The following is a 25379-nucleotide window of genomic DNA, read 5'->3' on the forward strand; positions in this document are numbered from 1 at the left end:
CTTGGAAGGACAATGAGGTCTTAAGATTTGGGGAGGCAGCCGGGCAGTGGTGGCACACTCGGAAGGCAGAGACAGGTGGATCTCTGTGAGTTCTAGGCCAGCCTGGTCTACAGAGCGAGTTCCAGGACAGCCACCAAAACTACACAGAGAAACCCTGTCTCGAAAAACAAAACAAACAAACAAACAAAAACAAGATTTGGGGAGGCAACACCAGCAAGGAGCCAAGAACACTGAGGGCCAGTTTCTAGCCCAAGGCAGGCCGGTGGCTTCAGAAAGGCTGTGGAGCAAAGTGAAGGTGTCGAGGGACTTATTTGATTTCAGGGGAGGCTTTGCTGAGACAAGAACAGGCTCACCTGCTTAGTGAGGGAGCGGGGTGGGCAGGTCAGCTGTTTGCCTTGGGAGGGAGAGGGGAGGTGGGCGAGGGCGTGAGGGAGGTGGTGTGTTTGCAGTGAGGAGGAGACCCAGGTAGGTGGGATAATGCAGCAGCCAGAGAGAGCAAACCAGGGATTTGGAATTCCTGAATGTGCAGATATCAAAGGGAGCTCAGGTCTTTGTCTTCTGGGCCTGGAAGAGGATCTGTAGACTATAAAGGTAGAAATGTATGTATTGGTTGGGGAGCAGCCGATTGGTGTCCAGTTGTCTCCCAGTTCCCAAGGATGTGTGGGACTTTGGGGTGGATGTTTGTGTGTGTGCGTGAGTAACCACTCCCGGCTTGGAGGAGACCACTCCCATCGCGGTTGTTGTCGTGGAATCGCGGGGTTGTTTTTCTTGTGGGTGGGTCAGTTGAACTCTTTCCTCCAATTGAATGATGTCTACACTGGGCTGTGCTTGAGTCATGGAATATGAGTTGTCAAGCGTACCTGTTACAGCACGCTGGCCTGGGAAGTCGTCTGCCTAAGGGGGAAGAGCGAGGCCTTTGCAGAATCCGTGGCCATCGACACTGCTGTTTTCTTATGTATGTAGTGAAGACTGGGGAAGTATGGTGCAGCTTCAGGGCCAGGACACTGGTGTTTCTATTCCTCGAGCATGTGTTTGGTGAGATGGAGCTAACCAGAGATATAGTTCATGCCCCAGGGGTGAGTGGGTTCCCTAGCATTTTCCTTCTAGAGGATTCTTGGATATGGCTGAAACCTAGGAAGCGTTATATACCACACCACTTCAGCCACCGACATCCTCTAGGCTTGCCTCTGTGAGAGGCATGATCCCCAGGCTGCTAGCACAGCTTGCTGCTCAGATGTATGAAGGGTGCTTCAGTCAACACGTGTTAATGCTTTTCATGTGGGTTCTGTTAAGTGGAACTCACCAGGGCACTGTGGATAACCTCCTAGAATAAGGACACTCAATCCAGACACTGTTTTTAAGAATTGTTCTAATTGATGAGAAAAACGGTAACTGCCGATTCTCTCTTGGCTCTCATTTTTCTGTGTGTAGAGGATGGTTTGTGTTGTTTATCCTACTCATTGGCTGGTGTTGAGTGCCCCCTCCCACTTCCTGAGTCTCCAGAATGAACCTGACAATCCTCATCCCTCGTCCCCATGAGGGGGCTTTGCTTCTTTCCATGCTGAGGGGCTGTCTGTGGAGAAGCAGTCTACTCCGTGGGATGACAACATGTGTGAGTAGTGTTGACTGGGAGATGATGCATGCGTGAGTAGTGTTCACTGGCTGCTGGATGCCTTTCTCGGGAGAGGATGAAAACCATACAGACCAAGAAAAGTGAAAGTATGGGATGATCACAGCAGCAGCACCCAGGGGTCTTTGACTGGGAACGCAGAGTCTAGAGGGTACGGCCACAGATCTGCTGCTTCCTCATGGAGGTGAAGGGGGCTGCCTCGTGGCATAGGGGCCAGGACAGGGCCACCTACTGCCGAAGTGCCTCTTTGACTCTGTTGACTCAGAGCTTGGAAGGGGAGAGCAGCTTCTAAGGAGCTTGAAGCATCCCAGCAGGCCAGCTTCAGATGAGGAGTGTTCTTATAGTTCCTGGATGTAGAGAGAACGACTCAGTCAGAAATTCTCTTCTTTCCCCAAGAATCCCGCACATGAGTGGAGCCCTGACCTCAGTTTTCCCTGAGTTTGCTCCCTGAAAACAGTCCCTTCTTGGCAACTGTCACATCCTAAGGACAGCCCATTACCCTTTATCTAGGAGTACTCTACCCTTTCCCCATGATCTTCTTAAAATAGGCTCTCACTATAAGCAAGGCGTCAGTGACTCTGCTGTAACATCACTGTACATCTTAGTCACTGTTCTATTGCTGTGAAGAGACATCAAGACCAAGGTAATTCTTAGAAAGGAAAGCATTTAATTGGGGCTGGCTTACAGTTTCAGAGGTTTAGTCCATTATCATCTTGGCAGGACATGGCATGAAGGCAGACATGTTGCTGGAGGAGCCGAAAGTTCTACATCCAGATCTGCAGGCAGCAGGAAGGAGAGAGACACTGGGCATGTTGTGAGCATTTGAAATCCCAAAGCCCACCACTAGTGACACACTTTCTCCAACGAGGCCACACCTCCTAAGCCCTGTCCAGTAGCACTACTCTCTAATAACCGAGTATTCAAATATATGAGCCTATGGGGGCCATTCTTATTCAAGCCACCACACTGGAGGAAGGGCAGGTCTGGGGGAGAAGGAAGGATGCACTCACTCCATGGCAATGCTCTGTTCTCTTTTAGGGACAGGTCTTTTCTACTGCAAGGCAGGAGTATCCAGGACCAAGAGAGGGGATCCCTTTCCTCATGCAAAACACACTACACCTGGGAGAGAGAAAGTGTGCTTGGGCGTGTGTTGGTGGTTCTAGTTGTCATGTGCACTTGCAGCCTCCCCAAGTCAGGACACACACCCACAGTCGAGGAGAGGAGTTCCTGCCCCGTTGCTGTATGCCTCCAAACCCAGGAAACAGTAGAACTCTCAGCCGGCAGTTCAGATCAGCATCCTCACTGGATGAGTTTCAGTCTACTTTATTTGGTATGAATACTTGTCTTTTTCATGTCCTAAGACCAGTGTCTCATGTGGGTAGGCACAGTGTGTGGTCTTCATGTGGCACATGTATGTGGACTCACATGACTGAAATGTTTTGCTGAATCTCAAGCGAGGATGGCTTTTAGCCACTTTCCCTCAAACTTAAAAAAAAATGTATGTGTAATGTAAGTAATGGCTTCAGAGTTATAGGAAGTTTTCAACTCCCCTTACACTGTGGATAGGAAAGGTCTCCTAAGGGTGGTGAGGCCATGTGCATACCGACTCTGTAGTCTGTCTGGAGCTGGGTGTCCTACAGGGACCAGCATGTGGGTATGACACATTCATCTTAAACCATCCCACAAAGTATCCCTTGATTTCCATGCAGGTGCTTACAGAGTAGATGATGTGTGCCAGGCATTTGGCTGAATAGACAGTGGCACACTGGAGGATATACATGTGTTGGTGCAATATGTATCCTGTCCTGTGGAGGATCCCATGGACACTGAGATGGATGATGTGAACCCCAGTGTCTTCTGGGAGGGTTGGTCAGGCCAGCTTATTCCTTCCAAACCATGTCCCAGGGTGCAAGGGAACAAGGAGCTCGGGACTGGAATCCACCTGCCACAGGGAGGGTTGTAATTGGCCTTGCTGTAGATCTTTGGGTGCTTGGTGCTCCTGAGGAAGTGGAAATGTGATCTCGGGAGTAAACTGTGTTGTGAGGCTGAAAGGGAGGCCGCTCCGCGTAAGTGGATCTATCCAGTTTATCGCCTCTCTTGACAGCCTTCGTCTGCACTTGTGGCCGGAAGCCTGTAATTTTTGGCGTGTGTGGGCTTCAGTAAATATCTTCGTGCTACTTGAGTCTTCCTTTTGTGCCAGGTTCCCGGTTCTGACAGCTCTGCAGACCCAGCGCTGATAGATAATAGCACCGTGTTGGCAGGGAGGGGTACTGGAAAGCTTGGAGCTAAATCCATTTTTTTTCTTTTCACAAAGTATTTCATAATCTTTTAAAAATGTGGAATAGCTTAGTTGACAACCACAAAAAGGAAACAAAGAAGAGATGGAGGGATGGAGGAGGGATGGGGAGAAGAAAGGAAGAGAAAAGGGAGGGGGAGTCATCTAGTGGATTCCTTTTCATGAGGTTTCTGTCCCAAAGTTTTCATCAGTTTCAGAAAAAGGAGAGACCACACCCTGCTGCAATCATTTACGCTTAATCCTGAAGTCTGTGGCTCGTTTGGTCTGGATTCTGATTGTGGGAGTCAGTGAAAGTTGTATGGTAGGGGTCACACCTGCTCTGGCGCTTTCTTCTCCTCAAGGATTCTGAAGAATATCTACTTCCAGCAGGAAGCTGAAATCACGGCCAGCCGAGGCCAGAGATGGAGGACAGAGCCCTTTCACGGCCTGTCCCAGGGAACTGCGTCCCATGAGGCCTCCTTCAGAGATTTCACAGGCAGTGTACAGACCTAGCAACCACTTGCAGAAGTGACTAGCCCTCTGGGTTGGTGTTACTAACTGCAGGGAAAACTGAATTCTTCATGTGCTTATCTAGAAAGCCAGCAAAGTGAACACACTTGTGTGCATGAATACATGCAATAGATGCATCACACTTGATTCAGAGGTCTGTGATTGGCACTGGGCCCTAACTTTATTAGTATTTTATGGATGTGTATGGATGTGTATGGAGCACATACGGGAGTGCTCTCAGCAGACAGAAGAGTGAGTCAATCTGCTGGAGCTGGAGAGATGGGAGCTGAACTCAGATCCTCTAGAAAGCAGCAGTCATTCTGAACTGCTGAGCCGTCTCTCTGGCCCCCATGATGTTACTTTTAAAGACTTTTTTTTTTTTTGTCAGTTTTCAGTAGATTGACACCAAGCCCACCTCAACCTGCCTTCTCCTGTGAGCATGTTGGCACCCTGGAGAAGAGTGCACAGCTGTCCTCATTGCATGGATTGCATGGACGGACTCTCACCATGCACCTTGTTGAAAACTCTGTCCCTGCATCTAAAAGGGTCTTGTATGTCAAGTATTAAGACTCCCGTATATCTAGGACCAGCAGACTGTTCTTTTCCACCTATTATTCTTTGCATCCAGAAACTATTAGTCTCTATCCCTTTTTTCCTTGCACCTGGTTATCTAATCTGATTTGTTTTCAAAACACAGACTTAGTTTTGCCTAAACTTGAGATTTAATTTCAGTATAGCTGGATGTGATGGTGGTAGGTGAGCCTTGAGAATTCATACAGACATTTGGGGAGGTGGCTTTGTGGCATCTGGTTTTCTTATCTAGAGAGACAACTGATCATCTTGATTAGTTTTACATTTCTAGAGGAGAAATTTAGAAAACAGAGAGGGAATTAATTGCTCATGGCACCATCAGTTAGTATGTGGTATTTACACAGTAGCACACCCATAGGACTTCCAGATGGACTGAGGAGCAGAGAAGTCTTACTGGACTCAGATGTCCCAAAGGGAGACAGGTTCCGAGTCCTCAAGGGGCCGTGTGTTTGAGGGCAACCCAGCTTCCACCCTGTGGATACTGTCCGTGGGAAGGAGGCCCCGCAAACGTGGAGCTCCACCCACCAGCCACGCTCCTCATTCCAGCTTGCAGAGTCCCATTTTCATACAGTATGTTCCATGAAGCTACAGCAGTCCATGGAGTGGAAAGGGCTGGAGACTGTGAGGAGAGGGTAGAGCTTTCACTTAAAAACAAAGAAACAGAGGAGAAAACACCTAAGGGGAAGATGCATGCCACCTTAGGAACCCAAGTCAGCAGGGCAGGGAGAAGGGGTGGGAGGCTTGGGGGGGGCAGGACAGGACATGACATGACACAAGAGGTCACACTTGTTTCTGGGATCGTCCCTCCTCCAGCTGCTCTTCAGCTATTGCTGCCGTATTGTGAAAATCACAAATGTAGTTCTCAGGTGGCTTGTGTGACTTCTTTTTGAAGATCAAGTCCCAGGCAACCAACCGTCTCAGCCTGTCTTCTGTCTTACTGTCCTGGGTGTGTGCTTGCCTCTCGGACTACTTTCATGGACCCAGTTACTTTCTTCAGTAGGAGAAGGTGAAGGTTAATCTCCAAGGTGGCTGAGAAAAGAGGGCTTGGTGATGCGTCTGAACTTCCCATTCCTCTGGGGACCCTGCACACTCAGATATTACATGGGATGTCCCGAGCATCAGTGGGGATGGAAGAGATCCCAGGTCCCCAGAAGGACTTCCTGTGTGTTTCCCCTGCCTGCGTTCAGTCTGTCTGGTGTTTCATCTGCATCTTTGTCTTTGATTCTTTTCCTGCTCCTGGTTTCTCTTCTTCCCATGATTCTGTGGCAGGGTTGGTCACCCTTGGCCCTTCTCAGTATCATTTCTTGTTGACCTTAGTCACACTGCTCAGCAAAGCCGTGCTGGGGTCCACCCGCTGTTGCCCAATCCTCTCTACATTTATTTGTGGGTCAATTGAGTTCATTTCTGCCTCTGCCTTTCCTTCCTTCCTTCCCTCCCACTCTCCCTGGTGCCCTCCCGCTCTCCCTCACTCCCTACCCTCACACAGGCTCTCACTACACAGCCCTAGAGGGCCTGAAACTGGATACATAGCCTAAGCTGGCTTAGACTTTGTAGGAAGCATCTGCCTCCTAAGTTCTGAGGTTAAAGACATGCGTTACTGCTTACATTTGCTTTTTTATTTCATAATCCCTGTCACCCATTTATTCTGTTATTTTTCTGGGAATTGATATTCTAGACGTAGCCTCTAATTTCCAGAATGACCTCTCCACTGTCACAGGGTCAGAGACTAGGTGGTCTGTCGTCTTTTTGTCTAGGGTTGGGGCCCTGTGAGATTCTCCCCTACCACAATGACAATATGTCTGCTGGTGTTGTCATTGTTCAGGTCCTGTTTAGGCAGCTATATTGATGAGGTATCAATTTACACTTATGTATGTGTGTGTGTATGTATGTATGTATGTATATGCACACATCTATACATTAAATCTGTATATGAGAGAGAACATGTGGTTTATACAACAAACCTGTAGCCATCATTCTGCTAAATGGAGGAAAACTAAACATTTCCTCTAAAGTTGGGAATTAAACACGATGTCCACTCTGACCCTGTTTATTCAGTATAGCACTCACAACCTTAGCTGGAGCTACAAGACAAGAGAAAGACATGAAAGAGATAAAACAGGAAAGGAGAAGAAGGCCGTTTGTGGCCTTACCCTTTGTGGCTGCTTTCAGGGCCGTCCTTCCTACTTCCTGCTCTCCGGGAACATTCTAGAACCCTGCCGCAGCTCAGTAGGATTTCTTAGAACTCATAGTCATCTATGGCACTCAGAGGTGACCCTTGCCTCTGATTTCCCTCTCTCAAGTCATGGGCTGATGGGTTTGTAAGTGGAGCTGGCATCTGACATTGAAACCGTCTTCTTTCCCCAAACACCTTTAAGAATTCTGTTCTCGGGCACTGTGCCACGCTGAGCATTTAGTGCCATTCGTGGTTTAGGAGCAGATGTTCTGTCCCTGGGGGAATTGCATTAAAACCCCTGTAGAGTTTTGGATAAAATGACCAGCCTCACAAAGAGTGGCTGGCAACACAAGACGAGGAGCCTCATGGTGGTGTACACCTGGAGTCCCAGGCCACTCACTTCCCTGTAATGTAGTGTATAATGTAGGTGGTCGCTGCCACTGTGCTGTCCCCAAGCATCTGATCTGGGACTGAGTAGAGGAGGAAGGCTCTGGAGTCAGTCCTTGAATGGTGACCCTGCAGCTGTGGAACTCAGACACTGAGAGGAAGCCATGCTTTGTGGAGTGCATGGAAAGAAGATGTGGGAAGGCTGCTTCCTGCCGGCTGTTTGGGGATGACTTCCTGGGAAGGCTGCTTCCTGTTGGCTCTTTGGGGATGACTTCCTGGGAAGGCTGCTTCCTGCTGGCTCTTTGGGGATGACTTCCTGGGAAGGCTGCTTCCTGCTGGCTCTTTGGGGATGACTTCCTGGGAAGGCTGCTTCCTGCCGGCTCTTTGGGGATGGCTTCCTGGGAAGGCTGCTTCCTGCCGGCTCTTTGGGGATGGCTTCCTGGGAAGGCTGCTTCCTGCCGGCTCTTTGGGGATGGCTTCCTGGGAAGGCTGCTTCCTGCCGGCTCTTTGGGGATGACTTCCTGGGAAGGCTGCTTCCTGCCGGCTCTTTGGGGATGACTTCCTGGGAAGGCTGCTTCCTGCCGGCTCTTTGGGGATGGCTTCCTGGGAAGGCTGCTTCCTGCCGGCTCTTTGGGGATGGCTTCCTGGGAAGGCTGCTTCCTGCCGGCTCTTTGGGGATGGCTTCCTGGGAAGGCTGCTTCCTGCCGGCTCTTTGGGGATGGCTTCCTGGGAAGGCTGCTTCCTGCCGGCTCTTTGGGGATGGCTTCCTGGGAAGGCTGCTTCCTGCCGGCTCTTTGGGGATGGCTTCCTGGCCTGCCCTTCCTGATGTCTGGGGTGATACCTGCTGTCCAGGTTCCTCACTCCAGTGTCAGGCAGCTTTGGCAGACTCTGCGTTCCTCGTGTACAGGAAGTCTCACAGCTTCCGGATAGGATGATGGACAGTGTTGTGATTGCTGTGTGGGTGTGATGGAGACCAAAGCCTCTTTTGTAGCACCCCTTTGAATCACCTGTGTCAAAACTATTGGAAAGTAGGTGAGCTAGAAAGAGAACAAACCATCTGCATTTCCACGTGGAAACCTCTCCCAGTCTCCTGAGTGGAGTGGGGAAGCAAGACATGCTCAGGGCACCACTGGGTTTCTGATCTTCCACTGCCGTGTTCCAGGCTGACACTGTCAACTGCAGAGTGGGTTTCATGGAGGACACATTCCGATTTCCCTGTGGTACTGGTGAGACACAATGACAGAAACCTCCGGAGGAGAGAGCAACTAAAGGCTCACATGTCAGTCATAGGCACACCATCTCAATCCCCATGCTGGAAGCCCCCAGCATAGACAACTCCCCCAGCTTTAGGGAAGGATGGAGATGGGTGGGGTGGGGGGCTGGCTGTGTCCTAACCCTGTCACTGCTGTCTTGCAGGAAGAAGGCATCGTAAAGGAGATTGATATTAGCAACCATGTGAAGGAAGGCTTTGAGAAGGCAGACCCTTCCCAGTTTGAGCTGCTGAAGGTTTTGGGACAAGGATCCTATGGGAAGGTGAGTTGGGCAGATCACCACTGGTGGGCTGGCATCAGATGCAAAGGTGGTACTGGCTGCGTCTGGCGGGGTTCGGGCATGGCACTGCCCACATTAACTGAGCCTCTGTGTGTCAGAATCGTGGTCCACGAAGGGCCAGGTCACGTACATTCTCAGGCTCACCAGTGTCCTCCTGGCTTGTGGTTATTACTAAGGGAGTCGGATTGTTGCATTAAGTCAGGGAGTCTTGGAAGTTGCAGCCTCTACAGATCTTTTTGAAAAGGGAGAGATGAGACAATAAGAAAACAAGTCAAAGGGGGGGGGAAGGCCTTCTCTGGATTGGCCTACACATCTGTCACTCAAGAATCAGGAAGGCGGGGATTTGGAGTCTGTCTCTTCTCCTCACTTGGGTCAATGACACAGTCAGTTTTCCCACCTGTAAAATGAAGTAACTAACTTATTTCATATAAAGTTAAATTAGCCATGAATCCAAGCTGGCTGTTGCCTGGGAAGGGCTTGTGTGCTGGACCTGCATGAGTCCTTACATCTGCCCCTTATGGGTCACAGAGATGGTGGCTGATCCCTTTCAGGGGATGAGGAATGCTGACTCTTCCCTCAGCATCCCCTCCAGACACGGTGTGGTCCTCACTCTGTATCCACTGGACTAGCCGCTGGATAGGCAGGTGCTGACAGACCCCGAGCTCCTGGGGACAGGGGGACAGGACACTTCCCGAGCTCCACACAAGTTCAGGTGTCCAGCCAGCACTGTACCTGAACACATCTTGCTCAGGAGTGGGGCTTACTTTGCACTCCTGAAGCCCTGGGTTCAACCCCAACACAGCATAAATGGTGTAAAGGAACACACTTGTAATCTCTGCACTCTGGAGGTGGAGGCAGAAGATCAGAAGTTCAGGGTCATCTTCAGCAGGATACTGAGTTCAAGGACAGCCTGGGCTACCTGAGATCCTGTCTTTTTTTTTTTTTTTTTTTTTCTTTTAAGGAGTAGAGGAGGAAAGGCTTTCCCAGGATCTTCATTCCTTTTACATTTTAACTTGGCATTTCTTTGAAATAAGTGATTGGCATCTTGACAGAGATGTTGGTGACAGGTTATATGCCCCACCCTTCCCACCCTTCTCAGTTCCTAACCTTACATGGACAGGTGGGACAGAGGAATGGAGTTGTGCAGGTACCAGTGGGAGAAGGGGGGAGGAGGGGGGAGGAGGGGGGAGAAGGGGGGAGGAGGGGGAAGGAGGGGGGAGGAGGCGGTGGACCGGTAAGTTCCCATGGGCACCGGATCCCGCGGAGATCCGTGCCTTCAGCAGCTCCTCCAAGCCCAGTGAACTACCATGGAAATTGAGGAGCCTAGACCAAGCTCTAGAAAGAAGTGGGTTGCCCTGGTGATGCCACTCGGGCCTTCCTGGGCTCTACCCAGCAGCTGAGGGATCACGAATCATGCAGCATTTGTCTGTACAGGTTTTCTTTTTCATGAGAGCAGCATGAGGGGCTGACTGGGGAAGCCAGCCCTGGTCTGACTGGCCACTCCACACTATCCTATTCCTGCTCTGCAGGCGAACGTGCTGTGTACTTAAAATGTAGGGCAGGTGTATTTCCTTTCTGTGGAAGGTTCTGGGCTGTTCTATCAGTCTAGGTGCCATGGATCCCAGGCCAGGCCATGCTTGGAAGTCCTGACCCCAGCATGGTTGGCCATTGCCCATCCCTGAGCCTACTGTTCTACCTTCCTTATCTGAGTGACTAAATGAATACCCCAGCACCAAGGAATGAACAGAACACATCTGTGCCCTTGACCTCAGCAGAGGGCCGTTGAACTCCAGCTGTGTGTCTCTCTGTTTGTGCCCCCAGGTCATATGGTTCCCACAGCAGCACACTACACTGAATCCCAGAACAGGGAGGCTCAGCTGCCTCGGGTCCCCATGCCAGAGTACCCCAGAGCCGGAATACCCTTAGCCCGGAGCTTGGTCCTACAAGGTACTCTGCTCCTGGTAGCCCTGTGGCCTGATGCTGCAGCCGTGTGCAGGGCACGGTGTGGACTGTCTTTCTGATGCAGTCTCTCCTCAACGGTGTTAGTTTACAGCTCATCAGCACTGTGATAATCCCAGGGAACCCAGACTTAGAACAAGAGGAGCACAAGTAAAACAGCCTTTGCCTTCGAAAGAAAAGTGATCTAAGCTCAGGAGGTGATGCAGCCCAGTGGTGTGTTCCAGTGCTGAATGGGGTGGCGCAGACTGGCTGCTCCAGGACAGAGATGCCGGAAGTGCCAGAGTCTGTGGGTGTGGTGGGCATCCTCTCACCTTCTCCAGCCCCCACAGCTCCCCTCTGTTGAGAAATACCAAGGCAGGAGAAGATGCTTTCTCCTTTTTTTATTTCTTTAAGATTCCCCGGGGTGTGGTAAATTGTGAGTCCCACATTCTGCAAAGAGAGCAAACTGACATTTTAAAGTGTCCTTGCTTTCCTGTAGCTGAACAGTGGTATTATATGGGTGGGGCTCTAAATGCCTTCTTTTGAGGGCGATTGTTGCCCGAGAGCCCCCAGAAAGTAGCTGTGCTCCTGTAACTCGGGCCCCAGAGTGTCCTGCAGTTGGAAGTCCCCTCGCCAGACTGAGAACATGTTGCTAAGGGCGTTGGGCAATGGTGTCATCCATGACAGTGCTCCTGAGCGCGTCAGGCAGTGCCGAGTGCCTGCATCTGGCCCGGGCCACACAGCTGCCGGTGCAGACGTTGTTCTGAAAGTGGGACACGTTAGCACACACCGCTGCATGAAGCGCCAGAGACACAGCAGCCGCATTTGCTAAAATTATCAAAGTTGCTCTGGGGCTTTTTTCCACTGCATCCAAATAAATTTCTAAATTATACAGTCCTTTCTCTTATGGTGCTAGAGGTGACCTCTGTCCAGTCCTCTGACCACCTCAGGGAGGATTGCTGCACATGGCTCTAATTCTTGGCACTTAGTAGGAGCATGTTAGTAGTGACAGAGCTGTTTCTATGCCTTTAAAAGGCAGAACTCCTGCTTAAAAAAACAGATGAATGTAAGCATTAGACACCGTCATCAGTGGTTTCATTTTTAAAATATGAAATGCAATAAGGAAAAAAGTTTTCAGTGCTCAAAGGCTAAAGCAGGTGGATTGCCATGACTTCGAGGCCAGCCTGGGCTACAGGGTAAGTTAGTCTCCCCAAAATTTTAAGCATTTTATATGCAAATATTTGTGTAGACATTGACATTGTCCCAGCTGATTTGTGAGTGGCACTGCCCAGGGCACGTGTGGACGTGGTTTTCTGTTTAGATGTTGGCAGGGTGGGACTGCTTTCTCCATCCATGTGCCATGACTCTGTCTTAGCCCGTTTTGTGTTGCTGTACCTGACTTTTCAAAGACTAAACACTGGACAAGTTCAAAAGAAAAGAAGCCTGTTTGACCCATGGTTCTGAAGGCCAGCAAGTCCAAGGATGTGGTGCCAGTCTGCCCACATCTGTGAGGACCTTCCAGATGTGTTGTAGTATGGCACAGGGCTCCACCAGCCCCTCCCAACACCGCTGTGTGGAGATTAGAGCTACAGGAGGGAACCTGGGTGGTACTGTCACATCATGCCATGCTACATGACAGGGTGCAGGGATAAAGCAGAGAAAGGCCAGGCAGTCCTAGATGTACACAAGCTGGAGCAGTGAAGACTGTGTCCTCTCCCCAGGCTTCTCCCTGCAGGAGGACTTTATGGTTATTTTTCCACTATGCAAATCTTTTTCTTGGGGCTTCTGTCTCAGCTGTAATATAACAGAATGGAGAGGTACCTCTGTCTGCCAGCCAGAGTCCTGTGAGGGTTTGAACGGTGACCCAGGATAGTCTTCTCCATATGAAGACCTGGAGGTGGATGTGTGCATCTCTGACGCCACACACTGATGCAAGCACCACAGAAGGGGTGCAGCCAAAATGTTCTGTGCTGGCTCCTCAGTGCTCAGCTCCCACTGACTCTAACCTGATGATTGGCAGGAAAACATGGTGGTCATGTGGCCAACAGCATAGACCTTGCTACAAATCCCAACCTGCTTTCTAGCTCCTAGTCTCCCTTCCCAAGTGATGGGATGGATGCTCAGCTGCCATATGCATAGCACCCAGGATCCATCATCACCACCTAGACTCTTGGCTATGCCTCCCGCCTCCTGCCTGCCAGGCATTATCAACTCTACACTCTTTTGACAAAGTGCAGATGGATGCTGTAGGTGTCAGGAACAGGCTGGAAGATTGAACGGGATTCTATCAGATGGAGACTACACCGAGTCAGTTCAGAGACAGGCACTAATGCTTTTTTGTCTTCAAAAAAGTCCCTTATTCCAACCACTGCTGTCTCATTTCTACCTGTTTCTTGGTAGAAACGAGCCTACACTGGCACCCTGCGCTCATTCCCTACACCAAGGAGGGGGCCTTGACCCAAACAGCATTGCCTAGAACAAGAGACCTTCCATCTGCTGTAACATCTAGGGATGTGGCAGAGCTGTGTGCAGGGCCGTTTGGATCTCAGGATTTGGTGCCTCAAATCCAGCATGGCAGTTGGCACATAGGAGACTGAGCCCCAGGCTCTCTCTTGGGTTTGTACATCCAGTCATGGAGATGTGTGCATACGTACACATGGATGTCCTGCACATTTAAATAATCATTGTCATTCCCAGTGATGGTGTCCCCATGACTTCCCAGGACTCTGTGTGCTCCTGGAGATGCTGATTACCACACAAGACAGGGATCTTCTCCTTCCCTGCACCTTTGCCATCTGGCAGAGAGCATGACATTTCCCCCCGGACACCAGATACTCCCTCCTGTTGAGGGCTGTGGTCACAGTACTGACAGTGGTCAGGAGGAATGAGGAAGAGGCAGTGCTGGGGTCAGAGGCGGCTGGGTTCCCTTCAGGACACATGTGGATGTGGGGCTGACACTGCATCTGTGAATGTGGTTCCTAGGCCTGGACAATGCGTCTTCCCACTTCCTCCTCTGCTGTGTGCAGCAATTGATATCTGGGGTCTCCTGGAAGGACAGCAGAGACCCGCTGGTCCATACCTTGTCTCTGCACTCTGCAGGTTCCTGAACACTCTCTTTGTCTATGATAGAGAACCAAGAGAGTGAGGAATTGCCTGCCACATGGCTGGGGAAACCTGCAGCCCTACTGTGATTGATATTACTGGTATAGGCCCATGATGGTGCTGCATCCTTGGCCAGTGCGGGCTATCTAGAGTTTTGTGGAGCTAGAATACCCCAAAGTGCACGCAAGAGAACTGGGCGTGAGGGAAGCCTTTGGGAAGGAGAAACGCAACAGATCCACCCATCTGAGGCAGCCTCTGCTCACACCTGTAGCACAGCCCAGGGTGCCGTGGTGGGCTCTGGTACCAAGCAGGGCTTACACCAGTGGGAAAATTCTTCAAGGGAAATCAGTGCTCTCTTTGTCTGTGTGGAGCGTTCCTTTCCATACTCATCATTTTTCTTCATTTTTTTTTAAAATCAGTTATCTTGCCTTAAGCTCAGTCTGTCTCGGGTATCTTTTGTTTTGTTGATTTATTCCATGCAAAAAAGTGTTTTGGAGAGTGTTAAATAACCACATGAGTGTGCTTAAGAGTCAGAAAATAAAAACCAAAAAATTATCGGTGAGCTTCTGCTGCCCACAACTAGAATCTTGTCCTGGCTAGTTTTATGTCAACTTGACACAAGCTAGAATTATCTGAAAGGTTTCAGAAAATGCCTCCATAAGATCCAGCTGTAAGGCATTTTCTTAATTAGTGATCAGTGAGGGAGGGCCCAGCTGGTGGTGGGTGGGGCCATCTGTGGGCTGATGGTCCTGAGTTCTGTAAGAAAGCAGCACCCTCCATGGCCTCTGCATCAGCTCCTGCCTCCAGGTTCCTGCCCTGCTTGAGTTCCTGTCCTGACTGCCTTTGATGATGAACAGATGTGGAAGTGTAAGCCAAATGAACCCTTTCCCCCCAACTTGCTTTGGTCATGATGTTCATGGTCGTGGTGTTCATCACAGCAATAGAAACCCTAACTAAGACAGATCTGGATAAGGAGAGTTCAGATAAGAGTAGCATGTCTTGCAAATCTGGTGCAGTCTGTTCTGTGTGCATCACCGTTCTGGTGCCAAATGAAGATTAGTGGTACCCAAACCACCAGAAGCAAGGTGATGCTCACCACAGAGCTGCAGCAGGTAGATGAAGCATCTGTTGGAAGCCTAAGTGCTAGAGATAACCTGTTTTTCCTGTAGTGCCTCCATGATTGCAGCTCCTTCATACCCCCTTGTCAGTCATTCAGGATAGCGTCCTGTGTCAGCCCGGTGATAACACACTGACAAAAGCATCTTAGAGGAGAACAGGTTTCCTTTAGCTCACAATTCCACAGTCCAGTATCTCAGGGCGGTCAAGCAGCAGGGGTCTGAGACAGCTGGTCACATCATATCCAGTCAAGAGCAGAGGGAAATGGATCCATGAATGCTCACTTGTTAGCTTGCTGGCTTATACTCATCTCAACTTCTCCACTCTCATACAGTTCAGCATCCCCTGACCATGACCCACCCACCCGTAGTGGGCTGGGTCTCCCACATCCCTTACCTTAGTTAAGACAGCCCACCACAGGCAGTCACACAGGTAAACCCAGTCTTGACAGTCCTTCCATAGCCTGTTCCCAGGTGACTCTAGGTTGTGTCCAGTTGACGAAACTGACAGTCACAGACAGCCGGTGTGTTTTCTGCTCCTCAGGTATTCTTGGTGAGGAAGGTCACAGGATCGGATGCTGGTCAGCTCTATGCCATGAAGGTCCTGAAGAAAGCCACCTTGAAAGGTAAGGGTCCTGGGAGGACCAGTTACTTCTGGGACACACCACTGCTGTCTTCACGTGGCAGTTTGAGGAAGTAATGGTTTTACTTCGTCTTCATGGTTTCAGAAACCTCAGAGGAGGGCACCGGGCACTCACTCCCTGGTTAATAAGATGCCAACATTTCTCGGGTGTTGTAGCTGTCCCTGCAGAGTTTGTTCGGCTTTCAGAGGAGAGGTTGTTGCATAAGTAGCATTCTGCATATGTTCTGCTGCAGAGAACCATGTGGGAAAAGAGCATCGAGAAGGAAGCCATTTGTTCCGGCTGTGTGGCTCCACAGTAGACCGAGCGCCACCCGCCACGCTGGATTGCTCAGTTTCACGGGAAACCCGATCCACAAATGTGCTGTGCTCACTGGTTGCCCAGTGACTGGGGACAGACATTGAGTGGAACCGTGAGCTTCCAGCCTCTGGTGTGGCCATCCTCCCAGTGGAGGGGGTGGGGCACATTAACCCCAAGGGCCTGTTCCAAGCCCAGACTCGGGGCTCACTCTGACCTCTTGGTTCTGATCACCCTTCTTCATGCTATCGCTGAGGGAGCATTCAAGGCCCTGACCAGCACTAGATTCATACCAGCATGGACTAATGATCCAACAGTGGCTTCTTAGTGATGTGCACTGGTCTCATAGAGGTGGAGCCTTGAGTAGGGGCTGATCTGCCAGGAGCCCAGGCTTAGGCCCTCGGGCTGGGGGTCAGGAGGGGGGCCGGGGGGGGGGGGCTGTGAGTCTCAAAAGATGCCAAGGGAGCACTTGGATTTTTAGGTCTTGTAATGTACTGTCCTCAGCAGTAGAGGACTCCAAAGAATGTGTCATTCTGAGCCTTCAACTCACTTGCTGTCTAGCTGGAGAGATAAAGTGTATGTGTTTCAATCTATATATAACCAGTTATATAGGGCAATAGAGATGCATGAGCGAAGTATCCGCAGAATGTAAACACCTCAGTGCACAGGGAGGAAAAATTCTTTCAAGGGAGGTGGCGCTGGTGTTTAGCAGGTGTGTGGGAGCCAAGGCCTAACTTTAGAATGGACAATCTTTTTTCCATAAAAGAGATAAATTATGTTGATCAGTGGTCAGAAAGTGCAAATACTGACTACTTCTGCCAGTCTGGGCAGAGATCTGTCATCCGAGTGTGCCTAGGGAAGGCCACGGTGACACTAACAAATGGCTCATGGATCTGGAGGAGCAGGACTGTGGCTTCTTCATAGGTCATTCAGATCTACAACCAAAGGCGTGTTTCTCAGAGATAACACCATCTTATGGGTGGTTTTATGTTGTTATAGCTGGTTGTCAATTGAACATGATGAGATACTCCAAGATTCTTCACAAAAATGTTATAGAATTATTCTTTCTAGCCGAGAAAGTATATAGGAAAGAACTCCAACATTCAATAAGATGAACTTCACTTAAGGGTTGTCTCAGAGAAACAGACATCCCGTTAAGATCATTTGGAAGTCCTCAACATAAACTGCTTCTGCAGTTCCTCAGAGATGAAGCACCTTGTCCCCCGACCCAGCCACTCCACAGCACAGCAATGCTGTCAACAGCACAGCCCACTGACCACAGCCTTGAACACAAACACCAGGCATCACGATCACCTGAAGATCCACACCGCAGTGTGTCCATACAATCGTTTCCAGAGAGTTCACCTGAGGTGAGAAGATCCACCCTGTATGTAGGCGACACCAACCCATAGGCTGGATAAAAACAGGGAAAGAGCTGCACACTGGTGTTCATCACGCTCTGCATCCTAGTTGTGAACCCAACGCAAGCAGTGGCCTCCTGCCCCTATTACCATTCCTTTCGTTCCGTGGTGGACTCTTTCCTCACACTGTAGGCCCTTCCTCTGGAGATGGCTTTCTCCAGCCTTTTGTCATCTTGTCCCACAGTAAAGGTCATGTGGTCTGTCCACACGGTATTTCTTGGCCTTGAGAATAAATATAGTACTGATCCATGCCCCACTGTGGATGAACGTGAGGACAGGGTGCTGAGGGGAAGAAGGACGACACCAAGTTCATATCGAGTGATGCTGGTTTCTTGAGGTTGAGAACAGACTGACCGGGTTGGTTTTGCCAACTTGGTACAAGCTAGAGATGTGTGAAGAGGGAAACTCAAGTGAGAAAATGCCCCCATCAGATTGGTCTGTAGGCAAGTTTGTGGTGGGCGGCTTTTTCTTGATAATGATTGATGTGGGAGGGCCAGCCCATTAGAGCTGGTGCCACCCCTGTGTAGATGTCTTGGGTTGTGTAAGGAAACAGGCCGAGCAAGCCATGGGAACAAACCAGTAAACAGCACTCCCTCAGTTCCTGTGTACAGGTGTCCGCCTTGAGTTCCTGTCCTGGCTTCCTTCATGATGGACTGGGATCTGGATGTGGAAGCCAGATAATTCCTTTCCTTTCCAGTTCCATTTGGTCTTACCACAGCAATAAAAACCAAACAGGACACTGACCACCGAGGCAGCGGGTGCATCTGTGGCTTCAGAATAGGGGCTGGAGACACAGGCTTGAATCCTCCATGGGCCTAGACTTCCTAGGGGTGGAGAAAATGTTTTAAAATCGAATGTGGCAAGGGCGAACTCCTCTCCGATGCAGAGGAGGTACCCGTTTGGATTGAAGACAAACGCAGGGTGACAGCAGCTGCTCTCTTCAGCGGTATTCACTCTGATGGTCACATGATGTCCATGCATCCTCCTCCTCCTCCTCCTCCTCCTCCTCCTCCTCCTCCTCCTCCTCCTCCTCCTCCTCCTCCCCAGCTCTGGGACAGAAGTGAATCAGAGTGAAGTGGGAGCCACCGAGGAGGGCCTTAGTGCTCAGCCTGTGCTGCAGAATGCAGACACAAAGGACTAGGAAGCTGTGCTCTGTGTCTAGCACTCACTGGACCTTTGTTCCCTCAGGGTTGACCATGATGCTCAGCCTATCACTTCTGTCTCCTTTGCATAGTGAGCCTTTGAAATAACTTATGATTCAAGCGGAAGTGCTCCTGAGAACTGGTTCCCAATCCAGTTTTATACATAGGATATGAGACTGCATCTCCTGAGTGATCATAACAAGTGCCCTGAGCCTGTGTTAAATGTACACATACATACACTCAGTTACACACATACACTCACTCAGTTATACACATAAACAGACATACACACACACATACACACACACACACACACCCATGTCCATACCAGCAGGAATATTGTGGACATGTAAACAACTCTGTCTGGTTACCAAATTACAGACAGCTTTTATTTTCTTCTCCATGAATTATATCTCAAAATTTCAACAAACCTCCTCATATCTGGTGTTGTCTTAGGGTTTCTATTGCTGTGAAGAGACGCCATGATCACAGCAACTCTTACAAGGAAAACATTTAGTTCCAGAGGTTTAGTCCATTATCATCATGGCAGAGAGCATGGCAGTATGCAGGCAGACATGGTGCTGTCTACATCTTGGTCAGAAGGCAACAGAAATTGGACTCTGGCACTGGACATGGCTTGGGCATGTATGAAACCTCAAAGCCCGCCCCCACAGTGACACACTTCCTCCAACAAGGCCACACCCACTCCAACAAAGCCACATCTCCTAATAGTGCCACTCCCTATGAGCTTATGGGAGTCAACAGCATTCAAGTTACCACAGGTGTCTTATAATTTTTAAGAATCAAATACTCTAGAACAGTGTGTTTGACTATGTGCAATCACTTACACTTTGTGAAAATGAGCCATATGGGCAAAAAGGAATGGGAAAAATTCCCCATCTCCTTGTGCTCTGTCTGAAGTCAGCCAATACCAAACACTGTTTTACATTCCACACTATTTCAGTTTTCTCTAATGGACTATCAGTAAGGAATAGATTTCCTCCAGAAGTCCAGTAGGGTCTCTTTCTTAAGAGAAAATGGAGGAGCCTCGAAGAGCAGTGTTTTGTGTGTGGTAGCCACAAGATATGATACTGTACCACACAGAGGTAGAGCAGACCCCTGGCCTCCCGTGTGCCCCCACTGGGCTTACCTCCCCTCCCTGCCTGAGCTCCTTTACAACTGGAAGAAGAATCCACGCAAATGAACATTCAAATTTGTTTTGCTCTCAACTTCTCTGCATCCTGTTATCCTGAGTTACTCAAATACCAGTTCCTCCCAGTCTCCATCATACCCCCAGCTTGCAGGCCAGTTTCTATAAGAAATGTGCTGGAGAGAAAAGGTGTGTCTGTAACACCCACGGTGTGTCCTCCCCTTGCCAATCACAAGCTCTCCGAGCGCAGTTGCCGGAGGGAACCGGAATGCATTTGAATAGCAAATTCATTTTGAAAAGGAAATTAAAAGGGGGCAGGGGCTTGCGGAAATCATTTTGAAACTTGAGATTGTTTCTCCACAGCGCAGGGACGGCCATGTGGGCAGGAGGAGGACGGTTGTCAGTGGGAGTCCTCGTGACTTGACAAGGAGGATAACAGCTCTCACAGCGCTGTTCTACCTTTAAGTCTGGAGTGTCAGGCACAGCCCCCTCCTTCCAGTACAGAGGTGACAAGCCATTTCTAAAGGGATGTCAACTGCACTGCGCCATAGCTGAAAGAGAAAGGAGCCAGCAGGTGAATGCCCCCGCCTGCCACTCCAGCTGAGGCCCCATCATCCCAGTTCCATCCCCCCAACTTTATGACAGGAAGGTGCTACTTAAGGACCTTTACAGTTTCTTGTGTTCTTAAACTTGGCAAAGTTTTGTGACAGGATAAAGTAACTGTGGGCAATAGTTTCACAGTATGCGCTTTAAATACAGGGAACCCTGGAGTGTGGCATTCCACTTAGTGATGGAGGGGGCTTGACTATGAATGTTCTGCCCGGAAACATGCTCCCATGAGCCCCAACATTAAACAGGTCTGATCTCTTCTACACAGTTCATGAGCTGGCAAGAGGGCACCACTGCCAGCCGTGAGAGATGTCCTACCGTGAGTGGGACAGTGGATTTCTGGTAGATCACCCTGCAGGTGCTTGGGGCTTCATGGAAGAAGGTCTGAGCCACAGAGTCTTAAACTTCCTTCCTGTCTCTTTTCGTTGCCAATGTGGAGATTCCTTGGTCCGTGGTTCAGATTAGGAAACCAGGCTTGGAGCCACAGCCAGCTCTTAACTCCACTGGCTGTGCCACCCGGGGAGCCTCTCCTGCCTCCACGCCCTTTCGAGCAGGGCTGGAGGTGACTTCTCCAGGACCGTTGGTGTGACAGCCAGTCTTTCGGTGTATTGAAGTGTCACCGGCACACACACACCTTCAGGAAGCTTCTCTGTCCTTTTCTCCATGGGAATCAACTGTTCTGGAGACAGCCTAGGGAATGCAAAATGGGCAGCAATGGTGGCTTCAGTCTGTGGTGCGGAGTGCCGTCTGCTTAGGGAGAATGCTGTCCTGATCAAGCTGTGTTCCTGCCATGAATGGCCTGAAGTAGTTCATGGCTGTAATCATGGCTCGTGGTGACTGGTACCACAGGTGATGCAGAACTCATGTTCCTGCAGCCGTCTCCCTGGTGTGGAGGGAATTGTCCACCTGTGGTATTTCTTTGCAGGACTAGTTGACAGTGTTCATATCTGTGTTTTCAGACCTAACTTGTTTGCCCTGGAAGTCAATGCTCTCACCCTGAAGGTGGCAAACATTCTCTTCTGAGGAGGAAATCAAGTTCTGCTGATTGTGAAGGACAATAAATAGTACCCTGTGTCCCACTCTCTAAGCACGCAAAGCGGCCGACAGACACCGCATTGCCAGCTGTGACTCTTGGCTGCTGAGGGATGGGTCTTTGAGAAGCATAGACACGAGGAAGAAGAGGGAGAGGGAGATCAGCGGAAGTTGTCGGCAGAGTCTGCTTCTCATGATGGTTCTGCTGTGGGGTGGGAGTGCGATGCATGGTCCCACGGATACCGTGACTGCAGGGCTCTCTGCTGACCAGGACAGGCGTGTATCGATGGTGCTTGTATCGATTGCAGCATCCTGAAATAGTCCCTGGCTCGAGCTGGTTCCAGCCTCCAGAGTGTTATTTTCAGCACTTCTGTATTTGTTTCTGTCTTAGCTGAGGTGCTGCGTTAAAAACATTGACTCATTCAGAAACTCAGCTTCAGTGGCTGCGTCTGAACAGATTGTATTTCTAAGCCAAATCATTTACGCCCTTTGATTCCCATTTGGGTGATTTCAGATTCCGGGGCGGGGGCAGGTTGGGGGCATGTGTGGCACACTCCAGACACAGGTTTTAAGTGCCCTTTTTTCAGTGTGAGAACAGGCAATACCACTTACAAATGAGGGGACCGAGGACAAAGCAGCAAAGGTCCCCCAAACCACGTTATGTGGAGGTGGTGGAGGCCAGGGTTCTGGTGCCCTCACGCCCCAACACTCCAGTCTCCCTCCATCTCCTCATCAGGAAGCCATCTACTGGCTTGTTGTGCTTAAAGGGTTTACTCTGTCAAGGATTTATTTTCCCAAGGAGTTATCTCTGATGAAAAGTAGAGTGAGAATGACTCCCTTGTATGTCTTCAGCCCTCAGCCCTTACTGTTTTTCTGTGGCAAACACCTTCTTTGTGGAAGGCTCTGATTTGTTGTGGACCCGACTGCCTGTGCACCTCCGAGTCCATCATGTGTTTCTGGCAGAATCGCACTTCTTGACATATAGATATGTAAATGTAAAAAATAACTCCTCCTTGCTGCCCCCCATTCAGTGTCTTTGCAGCGTGACCCTAGAAGAGGGAAGAGCTTCTGGAAGAAGTGACTTTAACCATCATGTCATTGAGACAAGACAGTTCAGTGTGCAGAAACAAAGAGGCAGGTCTTGAGGAATTATGCCCGGTCAGGCAGCCCACACGGTCACCTTGATTATCTATGGATTTCTTCTCTTCTTGGGCAGCGGGTAATTATCTGCAAAATGTTTTGACTCCCAAATGTCTAGAAACCCCACTTCTCACAGACCATGTTCTGTCACGAATTAAACTTTCAAAAACTGGAGACTACCTTCTTCATCTGGGAGACAGGTGGCTGAACACTGTTCTTTGTTCAAACTGAGTGAACTCAAGGACATTGAGGCAGGTTACGGGGGTTTCAGATGATGGGAACCAGATTCGAGGCCATGGTGAGATGGTGGAGAATCAGAGTCCCCTTTCTCTGCCACCTTGTTTCATCAGGTCGTATTTCCTGGGTCATGAGGATTGGGCCAGGCAGGTGGTGTGGAAACATTTCCATAGAGAAGAGGCATGGAGGGATGAGAGCAAGTGTGTGTCTCCTGAGACAAATGGCGTAGGTGCACGAAGGTTGGCCAGGTGCTCCTGAGGCCCGGAGAAAAGTCAGCCCTCCCAGCTGATAGCGGGACCCCACAGCCCGGAGCAACTGCCCTTGAACTCCCTGATACAGAAATGAGAGATTTTCCTTTTTGATGCTAACTTGATTGAGGCCAAAAAGTTTCCCAGCATCAGAGCCTGTATTCATGACCACTGTCTCCTCTAAACACTTATATTTTGAGAAAATATCCATTCTTCCTTCAGGGTCTTTATTAACTGCCATCAGCTGTATTTTTCACAGAACAAACAGGTTTCAGTTTGGTTTTTATCAGCTCCCCCACAAGTCTTTCAAATTCCTGCCTGCTGTAGTCTGAATCTGTGTCTTGGGGCCAAGGAGGTAGAGAAGCTCCGCACCTACCCTCTTATTCTCCTGCCATTGTTGATTTTCTCCTGGGAGCCGTGGTCAGTGGAGAGACCCACTCTGGAGTCTCCAGGGCACCATCAGGGGAGTCACTGTGTTGAAGGGGCTATCAACCTGTTTTTATCCAATAGAGTATTTCTCCAAGGGCAAATGGATGAAGTTTTGTTTTTTTTTTTTTTTATTTAATTAAAAAAGAAAAGGCTTTGAAAGCATGAGGGAAGAGGGTCAGTTCACCCAGGGCTACACAGCAGGACTTTTTTCAAAGAAAATGAAAACTTGTTAAAGTCATTCCAAAGGCGTGACAGGGCATGGATTTCTCTGATTTTGCTTGTCCAGTCCCGTTGCAGACCCCAGGAAGAGCGAGGTCTCAAAGGTTCTAATGATTCTGCATTGCCGTCTCATGTCTGTGTGACCCTCCTCTGCCCCCGCCCTGGTGGACAGTCTGGAACTGCCCAGTGTTGGCCAGTGTGCTTCTTCCATGCACTGGATTGTTCTCTGTCTTCAGTCACTTTTCATGTTGCTCTCCACAACAGTGTGTTCTCTCTAAATCCTGGTACAGGACAACAACAACCCCATACTTGAGGTCCCCACTGAGGGCCTCTGCTCATCCTGTGCATCCCAGGCTAGCCCCTGTGTGGGACAGGGGATCTCCACCTGCATTGCCAGCGAAGTGGCCGCTCAGCCTCCTGCCAGCCCCTGTGTGGCCCCAGCATTTCACTCAGTGTGGCTGCAGGTGGCCTCCGCTTGACCCTGTGACTTCAGAGGGCCAGCTCCAAGGAGTGTGCACTTATTGTGGGACCTGCATGGTCTCGGTCTCTCTGAGACTGTGGGCACAGCCTCTTATGATTCCCTCTGTGGTCTCATTCCTCACAGGCATTTCAATCAGGTCCAGCCATGGGTCTGTGCCATGTGTATGTCCTCTTGCCTCCTCCCTGGGGACTCATGCACCCCATGTCAGTTCTTGCTGGCCCTGCTACAGCCTCCCTGTGCTGCACCCGGTGCTCAGCACGTGTGTAGCACCTCTGCAGCCTCCTGACATGCAGTTCTTGGAAGGTTCTTCTCCCTGCAGTGTTCCCTCCACTTCCTCCGCACTCACGGGCTTCCCACCGACAGTCCCCCCGCCACCCTCTTCAGTGTATCTCTTCGTGTAGCAGGCAGAGCTTCAGCTTTGCACGCTAAATGCTAGTACAGAGTGCACTGAGAAATGGTGAGGAACAGGAGTGGGCAGGGAGGAAGTGGGAGGCAGACAAATCCATGACCAGGAAGTAAGAATCAAGTTTCATCACTCAGCTGGCCAACTTACAGAAGGCCCAGGAAGACCCATGCCCACCCCCGCTCTGCTATCTCCACTGTCCCCACGTCCATCACCCTCTGGATAAGGAGAACCCACTCCCATGTCTCCTCTGCTGTCCCAATCACCTCCAAATCCACCATCCCACAGCCCACTCTAGTTGACCTTCATAGGAAAAAGAAAAAAAAAAAAAGAAAACCTCCCTGACAAGTTTCCAAACTCCAGACCACTCCAGCATTAACTCAGCAGTGGAAAGATGTCACGCAAGATCCTTGTGCTGAACTTCTGAGCATGCTCACTCAGCTTCCGTGGTCCCAGAGAGAGGAGCAATCTCTGAGCTAAGGTCATTGCCCCTGTGACAAGGACACAGCCAGGATGGGAAGATAGGGGAACCTTAGCAGCCATCTTTACTCTGGGCACTGTGCTTCCCTTTGCTTCCTTGAGTTGCAGCTGCCATTCCTCATCCCCATCCACTGAACCTCTCAGATTGCTCATGTCCTGTCCTCCTCATGAGCCCTTT

General features: G+C 50.0%; 1 protein-coding gene across 2 annotated transcripts in view; it reads left to right on the top strand.

The window, feature by feature from the left end:
- Positions 1-25379, top strand: part of Rps6ka2 (ribosomal protein S6 kinase A2) — a 182691-nt gene that overhangs the window by 91846 nt on the left and 65466 nt on the right. For both annotated transcript variants that reach the window (XM_059272881.1, XM_059272882.1), the window contains exons 2-3: positions 8983-9099; positions 15817-15898. In XM_059272881.1, coding sequence (XP_059128864.1) covers positions 8983-9099; positions 15817-15898 — 199 coding nt within the window. The remainder of the gene's footprint in view (positions 1-8982; positions 9100-15816; positions 15899-25379) is intronic.

Source organism: Peromyscus eremicus, chromosome 8b (assembly GCF_949786415.1).
Source record: "Peromyscus eremicus chromosome 8b, PerEre_H2_v1, whole genome shotgun sequence".
NCBI classification, from domain to species: Eukaryota; Metazoa; Chordata; class Mammalia; order Rodentia; family Cricetidae; genus Peromyscus; species Peromyscus eremicus.